We start from the raw sequence: 13,572 nt of genomic DNA on the forward strand, positions 1-13,572 counted from the left end.
CCTTCCTTCCTTCCTTCCTTCCTTCCTTCCTTCCTTCCTTCCTTCCTGAGAGAGAGAGAGAGAGCAAGAGTGTGAGTGGCGGCAGAGGGAGAGTGAGAGAATCTCAAGCAGGCTTCACGCTCAGTGTGGAGCCTGATGTGGGGCTTGATCTCATGACCCTGAGACCATGACCTGAGTCAAAATTAACAATTGGACACTTAACTAACTGAGCCATCCAGGTGCCCCACATCTTGATAGTACCGATGCTAAATTTACCTGTTACTTATGTTTGCACCATGATGTGACATAATGCTGCATGTATTTTATTAACTGTGCAAATTCATTTGGCACTCTCCAAGTAGATATTTAAGAGACCACATAATTTATCATCTAACTATGGCCTAACACTTAAGTCCTAGCCTGTCACTGTTCTTAAGTTTCTTCACCCAAATAAGTAGATATCATTTACCTCACAAAAAGATGGCCCATCAAATATATGGCACACTAAGTTTTGTAGAAATAAAATAACTTAAAAAATAAGTTAATATTCTTATGTATTTTATGGGTCCTTATTTTATGTGTATATATAAAATACACATGTAAATATATTATATATAATATATATTATAACATAATATATAATAATATATAATAAAATATATAAAATATATATGAAATCAGTTTTTGGCTTATAAAATAATACATCACAAAAAATTTAGAAAATATGGAAAAGAAAGAAAAACCTCTTATAGAACCCTTACATGATGTCCACTGTTACCATTTACACAGCTTCTTTAGTATTTTTCCATGCTTTTATTTTACAGAATTATAATCATTGGGTATATCTAATTGTGTATCCTGAATGTAAAACTTAAATTTTGAATCTTGCTTTTTTTAAAAAAAAAAACTTAGGAGCATAAACTTTGTTTTTTTCAGATTCTACCTTATAGAACCCTTCAAGATTGAAGATCCCTATGTGATAAAATACTATTTGTCTATTTTTGTTAGGTGTCAAGGAACCTTTGAGTAAAAGCTCTAAAATTCTGGCTACTCCTGTTTGGTCAGCATTAGAAAAGTTCAATCATTCCTTGGTGTATGCTGAGGAAATGCTTTTCCTGGGCATATTGAATCAAACTCCTGAAAAACCTATGGGATTCTCTCCCCAGAACACTTACAAAGGCGAAGTTTCTCCCTCCCCCACTCTCTTACCCACTCTGTCAGTTCTGCTGCCAACTCCTGCATAATATAGTCAAATTATGTGTTAGAAATTCAACCCTGGTTTCCTGGGTGATGGTACAATGCCACTACTTAGTATTCCTAGTCACATAGCTACAATTCCATCACTCTCTTAATCTATATATATCTTCATGTTCAGAGAAGCAGACTTTTCAAATCAGGCATGTATTAAGAGTTTAAATGTACAGAGTGAGAAAACATAGGAGCTTCTTAAGTTCAGCCATGATGCAGGACATTTTTTTACCAAGATTTTGAGAAACGACCATATGGACTAATGCGTCTTGGATTCAGGGATTTCTATAGGATATCTTTTCCAGTTCAATTCTGCAAACAGAATTCTTTATATTCTCTTGTAGACTACTGGATGCCTAAACTTGAAATTTGGGCCTTTTTTAAAGGCCTGGGTTTTCAAAATGAGATTAGTTTTTCTCTGGAGTTGCACAACCAGGGTGCACCCTTACATTTTGGTAACGTTATTGAGGTTCTTTATTTCTGAAGTGGCTTCCAATGATCTACACAAAACAAATGTCATGAATTGCAGCATTTCTTCTTCAAAATGGCCAGGTTTGTGTGATTTAGACCAGGGAATTCTAGCTCTTTCTAATTAAAATTTTCTGTGATAAATATTTGCCTATGTGCTTATACATATAAGAGATTTAAACTGATGGTAAAATTGAAATTAGGTTTTTCCGGTGATGTCTATTTTCTGTATTGTTTGTTTTTCTTTTTCTTTTTTTGACCGTAATATCAAAGACTTGTGTTCCTTAAATTCTAAATCCACCATGTTTTAACTGTTACCTTGGTCCAGTTATTTTTATGATCATTTGTTCCCTCATTAGGAAAAAAAAAATGAAAATAATCTCAGAGACTGTTATGGGGATTAAATGAAATATTGTAGGAGAAAGTATAAAGCCCTTTACAAATATGTATTATTTCTATATTCTTAATGATAATGGATTATTTGGGAGCCTAAGTGTTACCCTCTTTTCTTTTCTCTCCTCCTGAGTAACTTTGCACTGATTTCTTGGATTTTTTAATTTAGTGAACCTCTTTTCTCACATATCAGATTGAATGGACTTGGGAAATTGTGATATTTACTTATACATGTACATTGCATACATTCAAATGTTAGTTTGGAGAATACAAAGAAGCCATGTATTTGTATTCAACTAAGGATACTGAGCTCTTTTTTGTGTATGTGTCTCTTTTTTTTCTCCTATAGGTCTTAAAAATTGTCAGCAAAACTGCTGAACAACAGACATCCTAGGAGGAGATATTTTTCACCTCTACAATGAAGAAAAGCAGGAGTGTTATGGCAGTGGCGGCTGATGATGTAAGTTCCAAAAATCAGAGTTGCTTGATTCTACCCGCTTTTTGTCTGCTCAATGAAGAAGTTGCTCCATAATTTTATCCAAAGAGTGGGCAAGGTTGTTTTTTTTTTTTTAAAGATTTTATTTATTTATTTGAGAGAGAGAGAGCACAAGAGGGGGGAGCGGGAGAGGGAGAAGCAGACTCCCTGCTGAGCAGGTAGCCCGATGCGGGACTCGATCCCGGGACTCCAGGATCATGACCTGAGCCGAAGGCAGTCACTTAACCAACTGAGCCACCCAGGCGCCCCGGCAAGGTTGTTTAACATCATCACTTTATCACTAGTTGTTTCTGTGACCCAGGCATTACTAGCACCTGGACCCAGAATTCTGCGAGGTAGACAGCAGGAACACTGCTCTCTCTGCAGCCTTGAGATGGGCTCAGGTTGAGGTTTATGGTCTCATTCACAAAACCCCCAATTTCTGATGGATGCCCGCCTTCTAGCTCTCAGAAACTCCTCTTTCTACATTGCCTGCCTTATCAGTTCCCTGATGACTTTCTTCCCTGTCTTTACCCAGGTTCGGCTAATCCTTGAGAGTCACCTCGTACAATGGGGTCTTTGACAACTGCTTGTAAGAAGCATGTGATGGGGCGCCTGGGTGGCTCAGTTGGTTAAGCGACTGCCTTCGGCTCAGGTCATGATCCTGGAGTCCCTGGATCGAGTCCCGCATCGGGCTCCCTGCTCGGCAGAGAGCCTGCTTCTGCCTCTGACCCTCCCCCCTCTCATGTGCTCTCTCTCATTCTCTCTCTAATAAATAAATAAATAAATAAATCTTAAAAAAAAAAAAAGAAGCGTGTGATGTACACATCCTCTAGGTCTTGGCTACTCAAGTGTGATCCTCAGAGTAGCAGCATTAGCATTGCCTAGAAAATGCAGAATCTTAGACCAAAAAACCAGACTGTATTTTAACAAGATCCCAGAGTGGCTAGATATATGCATTCTTTTAGAAGCCCTGTGCCAGGTCATCTGAAGAAGTCTGTAAACTCACCATCTCATAACTTTGCGTCTTGGGCAGCTGAGATTAATTATCTCCTTTGCTTTCAGTTGACCAGTCCCCTATTAGTGTGTCTTTAATTGTCCAGTTTTTACTCAGTTTCTGTTTGTAATTGAGCGAGAAATTATATGCCACAAATCTGATGTGCAGAAGGAAGGGAGGGAGGGAGGAAAAAGTAGTAATTTTCCTTGCTTTCTGTAATAACTCATCTTGTTGTTAAGCTCCTGGTTCAACAGATGGGGAGGGGATGGGAGGAACTTGAACTTGCCAGTTTATGTAAAATTCTGTCTTTGGGTAAATGCTCTATCTTTCAGGATTTCTCCCAGTTCTTACTCCTTCCCTTTAATCACATGGCATTGGGCAAAGGGACTTAACATTAATTAACATTATAATAATAGATGTGTGGTATTGTCCTTATCTTGTATTGTCCCCTTTCCACTAGCATCTACTGTTGTTCAGTGGAGGAACCACTCATTTCCCCAGGTCTTTTGTTGTCAAGTCTCTGTCCTTGGTCCAGTGCTGCTTAGGCATAATGTGTATCAGGTGATGTATCAGGTGATGTGTGTATCAGGTGATGATTGCTCTCACTGTGAGCAGTGCACCTTCTTAGTGCACTTAGTGTGAGTTTGACCTGCCCCTTCACTGTCTGGATTCTTCACCTAACCTTTCAGCGGGGGAGCCTGGTTGCTTAAAAGCTTTGTTTTCTGTCTAGCCCTTACCTTCGGTCTGCTCACCCCACGGACTTCTGGTCCCTTTGCCTCATGTTGAAGCAAATCTCTTAGCAGGCAAGCTGAGGCTAATTCCCAGCTACTTTCTGTGTCCCTGTAGGTGCTTGTGGGAACTTTTTGGAGCGACAAGTCCAGAGGGAGACTTAGGTATAATGTGAGGCTCTCACCCTCCAAAACACATCCCTTTGCCATTGCCATTTCTACTCTTGATTAGTGTTCTAATCTCATCACATGTGAAAAGATTTCCTTTCTTTATTTCTCCCTTCTCTGCTCCCTGACCACAATGGAACTTCCCTTATCTCATATTCTGAATTCTCAGTACCCACTGTAAAAAACGATGTTCATATTTCCATGCTCTGCTCTGGACATCTAAAGGGAAACTTCTGGAATTTAGAACTCATTTTTCTTAAAAAAAAAAAAAAAAGCTTAGGACTTTCTCTTAATACTATCTGTATAGTGTGTGCTTCAAGATTCTTTTTTTTTTTTTTTGGAAGAAAAAGCAATGCATTCTACCTATAACAGATGGACAACCATTCTTTCTTTTTCATTGCATCCTTACCGTAATAATCCCAATCCTCCCTTGAGGCAATTGGTTTCCACAGTCAAAAAACAAAAGATGGGGATTGTTGCATACAAAAAAGAATGTGCAAAAAAGAAAAGCACATTCAAAGAATATTAAACCTACCAGGGTGGATAATTGTTACCTAGATTTGTGCTGTCCAACATGGTAGCCACTAGCCTCATGTGCCTCTTAAGCACCTGTCTGAATGGAGATGTGCTCTAAGTGCAAAAATAGATCTTGGATTGTGAATATATAATAGTATAAATAGAAAAGAATGTAAAGTATATCATTAAAAATTTTTAATATAGATTACATTTTGAAATGACAATATTTTGGATATGCTAGTTTAAGTAAAATATACTATTAAAAGTAACTTTACCTGTACCTTAAAATAATGTAACATGTCAACTATATTCAAATTTTTAAAAAAAGTGATTTCACCTGTTTCTTTTTTAGTTTTTTTAATGTGGCTATTAGAAAATTTAAAACTTCATTTAGTACATTTGGATCCCATTTGTGGCTTGCACTTTATTTCTAGTGGAGAGTGATGACCTAGAACTTTTGCTAATGCACCTCGACTCTTTGAGTACAGTGTGAAAGCTCATACTTATTGTTACACACAGTATCTCCTCCCTCACAACAAGAGCAACTTAGCAGATTTTACATTTTATATGCCACACTCTGAAGTAAGTCTTCACCCCTAAGTCAGGAGGATTTTATCATATTTCTATTTATTTTAATTCAGCATTTATTTAGTGATTTAAATATTCACTTAATATTAATTTAGCACTTGTTATCTTCCAAACACTGATTAGGTTCTAGAGAGTCAATAAATAGTGTTCATGTCCCTTTGAAGCTTATATTCCAGAGAGGAGGGGAAAAAATCCATAGATAGATTATAAAAAAATCCTAAGTAGGATAAGGGTTGTACAGAAAAATGAAGTTGGTCAGTGGGTAAAGATCGCTTGGATGGTGAGAATAGAGTGTTTATGGAGGGATAACGTGAGGAGATGACATACAGACAGAGAGGACATATGGGCAATGAGGGAGTGAGGCCTCTGAAGAGGGAAGAGCATTTCTTTCTTTTCTTTCTTTCTTTCTTTCTTTATTTCTTTCTTTGAGAGAGCATTTCTGGTAAAGGGAACGACATATGCAAAGGCTTTTACCACATGTAAGACACTATGTTTAGCTTTGTCAGAATAAGCAAATGAATAACTGTGACTACTGTGTTTGCATACAGTTATTTGCAGTACACAAATACCTTTAATAGGAGACTTAATATGATGAGTGACATAGGAACAGTATACATTAAATACTTTGCATTTGGGAACTAAGTCCCAGAAGTGAGGGACAAATTCAGCGCTATTCAGGTACTAAGCACAAGCAATTAATTATGACTCTAGGAATTACAGAATAATTTACAGAGGTGGGAATTACTGGTTTGGGGAGGAGTTGAAAGGGGAAAATGGCTAAAGAGAGTAGGAAAGAAGAACCAGGGAATATGTGTGTGGGTGACACACGCACACACATGCACACACACATACACACACACAGAAAGAGGGAGGGGCTGATTTTATACATAAAATATATTATTTACCTCTGGGCAACTACTCATAATTGATGGTGATTGCCTATGATAAAACTGTGTTTTTCAAAAACATTACTTTTGTTATTGTCTCATGGAGCATCGTGACATTTAGTCCTCACAGAGTCCCTAAGTGTCACTTGATGCTTCCCATAATTTCCATTTCCAGTTTTATAAGGTTTGAAAAGCTCTGGCCTATGGTCCAGATTGAATTGTACCCAAGCACACTAGAAGTCCTTGGAAATACCCAATCTCATTTCCTCACCAGGAGTTTAATCAGAATTCAAAAATTGGAGCAAGCTCCAAAAATGACTGGGACAGACTTAACAAAGGGAAAATAAAGCAAGAGCAACACCAACAAAGTCGTAACTACTCAGCCCCTGATACGCCTCAACTGTGCATTTCAGTGGTCCTAAATGAGTCAGTTTTGATACGGGGCTAGGACTGAGTCCCTCTGGCATCCCCTTCCCTTCCTCCCTTCAGACTTTTCCCGTTTAGATGCAGGGTTTCACACCAGCTTCTCCTTTGTGATAACCTTTTGGAATTATATTGGCAAAAATATCAATTTTTAAACAAACAGTTATCAAGGAGCATGAGGATAATCCCAAACTGGGTTATATCCCTTGGGATTATAGAGATAATAGGGTGAATCTGGGGCAGTATGATACATTTTAAAATTCGTGATTTCCAGAAGTAACATTCAAATTAATGTTCCTTTTCCCCAAATCTTTGATTTGGTGAGTGGTGTAGTCAGCCAGAATCATGCTAGTTAAAATAGGAATGTAAGTCTAAGATCTCAAATTCGGTAATTGAGAATTGACTGAATTACGTTGTTCCCTTGAGGATGTTAGCAATTTGGGGGGGGGGAGTGCTATATAGATTATGAGTATGAATGAGAGAGTTTGAGGTAATTATGAATAACTCTAGATGGGCTAATGAGTGTTTGTGAAACAATATTAATGTTCCCAGTGTTTAACTTAATTTCTAAAAAGCCACTCCATTGTGTTCTTTTGTGGCAATACATTTTCAAGAAGTCTTTTAAAATGAATTCTTTTAATTCAAAGAATGACTTCAAATTTGTAAATTCAAGCCTCTTGGCAAGTCAGTGTGGGAGATATTTTTTGGCAGGTGTGACTTTGTTACTTTTCAAATAGCAAATACCAAATAAGCACCCATTTAGTTCATTTACTACAATTAAACCTAGTTGATAATACTTCCTTTTTCTAAAAGAGAAAAATATCCAAAAAACCTTATTAAGGAGACTATAGTGGTTGGTGGTTTAACTAAATGATATCCTTATTTCTGTTCTCTGGTACAAAGTCTCTTGCATAGCTCAGGTGAAATATATACTCATGACTTGCTTTCCAGATAACCAGTACTTTCTTTTTTTTTTTTTTTTTTTTAAAGATTTTATTTATTTATTTGAGAGAGAGAATGAGAGAGAGAGAGAGCACATGAGAGGGGGGAGGGTCAGAGGGAGAAGCAGACTCCCTGCTGAGCAAGGAGCCCGATATGGGACTCGATCCCGGGACTCCAGGATCATGACCTGAGCCGAAGGCAGTCGCTTAACCGACTGAGCCACCCAGGCGCCCCTAACCAGTACTTTCTTTACATGAATATTTGGAAGTAGTCTGACTTACAGTCATGAGTTCTGCTCTTAGTTTGTTTTTGAATCTCTTCAAGAATACTTTGTGTATTCTATTTCATTAACTTGTCTTTATGTCTTTTGAGAAAAAACTTATATATACAAGCTTTCCCCTCAGCTTCTTATTTGTAAAACACACACACACTGACTACACTAAGTGCTAGGCTTACAATGGATTTAAAATAATAGCCAGTTAGTAAATAATGAAACACTGGACACATTCCAGAATATTTTAAACTTTGGAAAACTACAGATTGTTTTGTCTTCTTCTTTTTTTTTTTTTAAAGATTTTATTTATTTATTTGAGACAGAGAGAATGAGAGAGAGAGAGCACATGAGAGGGGGGAGGGTCAGAGTCCCTGCTCGGCAGGGAGCCCGATGCGGGACTCGATGCGGGACTCGATCCAGGGACTCCAGGATCATGACCTGAGCCGAAGGCAGTCGCTTAACCAACTGAGCCACCCAGGCACCCTTGTTTTGTCTTCTTGTTACTGAATTGTGGTCCTACTAAATTTCAAATAAATGGTATTCTTGTCAAGGACAAGAAAATGTGATGATATCCCATTTCAGGTAGGAAGAGTGGGGCCCCTGCAAATTGTCAGGCCTATTCATGCCCAAATTTCCTTCATCAAAATGTGGTCTTGTGTCAGATAAGCATAAATCACTAGAATATTGGTTTCTGTGAGCATAGATACTGTGCTTCCTTTTGCTGTTGTATCCTTCTTGAGTAGCACAGTGCAAAACTGTAATAGGTGTGCAACAAATATTTGTTGCACGAACCCACCCAGATCCTGAAACTTGAGTTAATTCTTCTTGTATGAACTAGGACAGGGATGGGTGGAGTGGGAGATAGAGAACTTCTGTTTGTTTAGACCTTTGGAGGTCTATTCCCAGGTTCTCCTAAGTCTTTTCTGAAAGACTAGCAGGAAGGACCTGTCTTTTTAGGGCTACAGAGTGAATTTCAGGTGAGACACCTTGGCCCGGTGATAGGACTTCCATTATTCCATGTTAAGATAAGAGGAGAGAATGACAGTTCTATCTTTTGAACTCCGCGTTGCTCTCCATGGGTATTTGCTGTGTTATGACATTTTCTGTCTTTGAGCCTGTATGAATGGTACACATGCAGTACCTCATTTGGGGTTCTCACTCCCAACAGTACCAGGAACCACAGTCACTAAGAGATCTAGGAAAAATGAATAACTCTTACCAGTGGTTATAGTAATGTCTTTATCTTCTCACAACTATTTCATTCATGTCAGCATTAGGGGATGCACTGAACACATGAAGTTCTGTTCAGGGCTGGATAAAGTATGCTCTTCTTTTTCTGAGCTCTTACATAATTTTACCCAAAAAAAAAAAAAAAGAAAGAAAGAAAAGAAAAGAGAGAAAGAGAGAAAGAAAAAGAAACTTGAGAAGATCTTTTATGGGAACAGAGATAGTCAGTTATCCATAATTATCAACCTCTTTCTGTCCTAAGATAGAAAGTATTTTTACTTTAAAACACTAAACAAGAAAGTATATGCCTTAGCTAATGTAGTTTTCCCCCATGTTGCAGAATGATAACATTGATTTCCGAAATAGATGTTCAATTACAAGCTTTCATTTTAGCAAGTTTAAAAAAAAACAAAGAGAAAGAAGGGGAAAAAAAGAAAGAAAAATTTACAAAAGAGAAAGAAGATAGGAAGCCCTCTAACCCACATGCTATAACTGGTAACCTGTAACGGGGACCCTAAAAATCACCAAGAATTCCAAAAGTTGAGAATTAGCCACCCCGCCCACTTCTTGTTTTCTCTCAAGGCTTTGCCGTCAATATTAGATTCTGATTGTGAGATCACGAGTCAGGACTTTATGACGGATGACTTGATCATTTGGATTCTTATTTCACTCTACTGTACATCATTTTAAACATTTGAATCTCATTCTCCTTTTCTTCTCTTTTCTTTCCCTGTGGTTCCTCCAGAATGTTAAAGATTATTTGGAATGTAGCTTGAGTAAATCCTACAGTTCTTCTAGTAACACACTTGGGATTGACCTCTGGAGAGGGAGAAGGTGTTGCTCAGGAAACTTACAGTTACCACCACTGTCCCAAAGACAGAGTGAGACAGCAAGGACTCCTGAGGGAGATGGCATTTCCAGACCAACCACACTGCCTTTGAGGACACTTCCCAGCATTGCTATCACAACTGTAAGCCAGGAGTGGTGAGTAGTTTTACAATTAAATGTCAGTTCTAAGTTTTATTTTCTGATTATTCCAACATAATTTCCTGTTACTAAAATGTTTGTTATTTGTGGAATAACTAAGGCTATTGACATTTTGAGAATTTGTTTTCCTTTGGGTAGCAAGAGGAGGCCTTTTACACAGTAGAGATATTTTCAGCCTGTTAAGATTGGAAGGAGCCTATTGAAGGAGGAATGAAATACATTTTTATTAATGTCAAGGGAAAACAAAATTACTGCCTATGATCTGTTTTTTTTTTTTTTTAAGTAACTATTCAGTGAGCATCAATATGTTTCCATTTAGAAAAGCACAATCCTATGAGAGTACCTAAAGGAATTATACATGTATATATGACAGGAGATATTCTTATTGCTCTGCTCTACATATAATTATTCCTAGCTTCTTCTTATTACAATACCACTTTACTAATCTCAGTTTATGATTATGTATGAAATAAAACACTTCATTATAAGTCAAAAGAGGAATGAAAATTATACTGTGAGGGATGGTTGGACTGTTTTGCAGGGTCTATACTTGTAAAAAGAGGCTATTTTAATCTAGGGTTGAGAATTTAATCAAGTACATATAATTTTATAACTGTGGTTAAAATTGTGCCGTGATGCTGCTTCAAATGTTTGTTTTATCATATATTTAATAATCAGCATTTTCTTTTTTTTTCTCTAATATTTTCCACGAATGGCCTGCTTACATAACATGGAGTTTTATCATTAAAATGAAAAATATTTTCTCTATATTTATATAATTTTAAATTATAAAACTATGGTACACTTTTTGTTTAAAGCATTTATTAAGGAGAAGGACTAAACATAGTCAGTCATTAAAATCTGATTTTTATGGTGTGCCATATACACTTGGTACATGCTGAGCTCTGCAGTGCTGATGAGTAGCCCAATATATACCCATTGAATAATGCAGGGCACTTCTTAGTTGGTGGTTATCAAATCCACTCAGAATTAGATCACTGAGACTCTAGCTATTCTAGTTATTGGCATGAAATGGTTCATCAGACAGTCTGGGTGTGATACAGAAGCATGGTAACACATTGTAGGGAGAATGGGTTAAAAACTTGAGAAGCACTGACTTACCGTCTTCGGTTGAGCTGAATTAACATCAGAATAGTCATAGCCAATCACTGAGAACTAAAATGGGCACATCACTCCCAGATCGCTTACTCAATTGCATAGCTTCTGTAATTAGTCTTGGTTATGCTTCTGCAGAATTGCAGATTTGGAATTGTAAAGAATTCCACAGATTTATTTTTCAGCAGTTGGCACTGGTACAGTTATACCAGTTGTTACAATACTGAAATGCTTTCATACCAGTTGGTGAATGTATGTTTTCCTGAGTTCTCTGATTGCCCCTTGTACCATCCCAGACTCTTTCCCAGAAGTAAATTGCTCACAGTCCAGCAGCTAAAGAGGTGATGACTGGCACAGCAGGGGTCTGGTTTTGGCAGGTGTTGATGACATACTTTTTAGAGTAACAATCTGGATAAAATGTACCTTGCAAATTTTGAGTTTATTTAACTCAAGGACACCTTGAGAGTTGTGGAATTGTCCTCCCCATAGAAGTATCCAATCCCGACTGACATTTGGGACATGCTTGTCTATCTCTCTCAGTTGAGGGTATTAATCTGACAGAGACAGTAATAACACTCACCTCATAGGCTATTGTGAGGGTTAAATATCATAATCTCTATAAGGTACCTATCTTAGTAAAAAGCACATGTTAGGTTATCAACAAATGTTAGTTTCTCTCCTCTCGAACATTATCCAGTAAAGCCTTTTGAAAACTAGAAACCATGTCTCAAGTATCAGTGCCCTCATGCTGGGTGTCCATAGTTCAGATTGAAATGGAGGATTTAGCCATTATCCAGAGAGTTTATGTTGTGCAATTGGTAATACTACACGTTAGTAATTCATTCATAGCATGTCTTTCATTTCAATTACCTGGATACTTTTTAATATAGGAGAGAGTATCAGTCATTGACTCTAAATTTATTTTTAAATATAAGTGACTAAAAGCATTTCTATATGTTCCTTAAAAACGTTGTCACCAGAGTATTGATAGTTGCAGACTGATAGAATCTCTGGCTGAGGAATCTGACTGAAAGACATTTATTAGAAGTGAGGAAGTAGAGCTCCAACTATCATTATTGCCATCAACTTAATGCAAGTTCACAGATGTAAAGGATACAGCCTATGACCATATGTGAGAAAAAATTATACTGACCACTTAGAGTACTGAGAATATGCAATCAACCTCCACGTCTAAACTGCGGGTGAGCAAACTTTCTGTGAAAGGCCAGATAGTGAATATGTTTGGTTTTGTGGGCTTTGCAGTCTCTGTCCTGACTATTCAACCCTGCTGTGGTAGTGTGAAAGTCACTGTAGATAATGCATAATAAATAAATGTAGCTGTGTCCCAGTAGCACTTTATTTACCCATACAGGGAGTGGGCTAGATCTGGCCTGCCAGTCAGTTTGGTGACTCCTGATCTAGACTGAAAAGATCTCCTCTGGGACATGATTCTTGCTCTGATAATTGCTTTGACAGTTACAACTGGGTGAAACTGATCTCAAGTTCCTGGTTAGTGTGGTAAATGAGCCATAGGTATAGGGCTGTGTGCTAGAGATAAAATTTTTAAAGCTAGTGAAGGACTTTGAGTGAGTGCAAATGAAAGGTGTTACCCAGTGTATATAAGGTTAAATAGAAAACCACTAATATAAAAAAAAAAAAAAAAAAAAAAAAAACACAAAAAATAAAAATTTAGCCCTTGTTTGGGGAGAGCACATGGATGACAGTTTCATCATCCCACAGAAACCCAAATGAACAAACAATGGAGAGATAGTACCTACTTTTCAGAGTTGTGATGAAAATTAAAGGTAATGTGTGTGATGCATAGAACATAGTAACCAGCACTTAGTGGTTGTTTTGATGTTGTTGCCATTATTATTGTTGAGGTTATTGTTATATATAGACCAAGTAGCCAGAATTATGCATTATCTATTGTTGGGGATTCTGGGGGAACTTCACCACCTGAGTTATTGGAACCAACTTGGAAATATGATGAAAAAAAAAGTCAGATATGAAAACAAGGTGTTACATCAATTACTGGTAAAATTGATGTTGGAATATATAATCTCTGTCTGGGCAAGAAGGCTTCTTAAACTGAACACCAGAATTACACAGACTTACCACCCAGTAGCAGGAGATGCTGGGCCTGGGCAGCCTCC

At 37.5% G+C, this 13,572-nt stretch overlaps 1 protein-coding gene across 1 annotated transcript in view; it reads left to right on the top strand.

Annotated features, from left to right (window-relative positions):
• Positions 1-2,506: 2,506 nt before the first annotated feature.
• The window catches only part of PDE4B (phosphodiesterase 4B), a 429,564-nt gene continuing 418,498 nt past the window's right edge, over positions 2,507-13,572 (top strand). The window contains exons 1-2 of the mRNA XM_021680003.1: positions 2,507-2,548; positions 10,059-10,297. Coding sequence (XP_021535678.1) covers positions 2,507-2,548; positions 10,059-10,297 — 281 coding nt within the window. The remainder of the gene's footprint in view (positions 2,549-10,058; positions 10,298-13,572) is intronic.

Source organism: Neomonachus schauinslandi, chromosome 4, assembly GCF_002201575.2.
Source record: "Neomonachus schauinslandi chromosome 4, ASM220157v2, whole genome shotgun sequence".
NCBI lineage: Eukaryota > Metazoa > Chordata > Mammalia > Carnivora > Phocidae > Neomonachus > Neomonachus schauinslandi.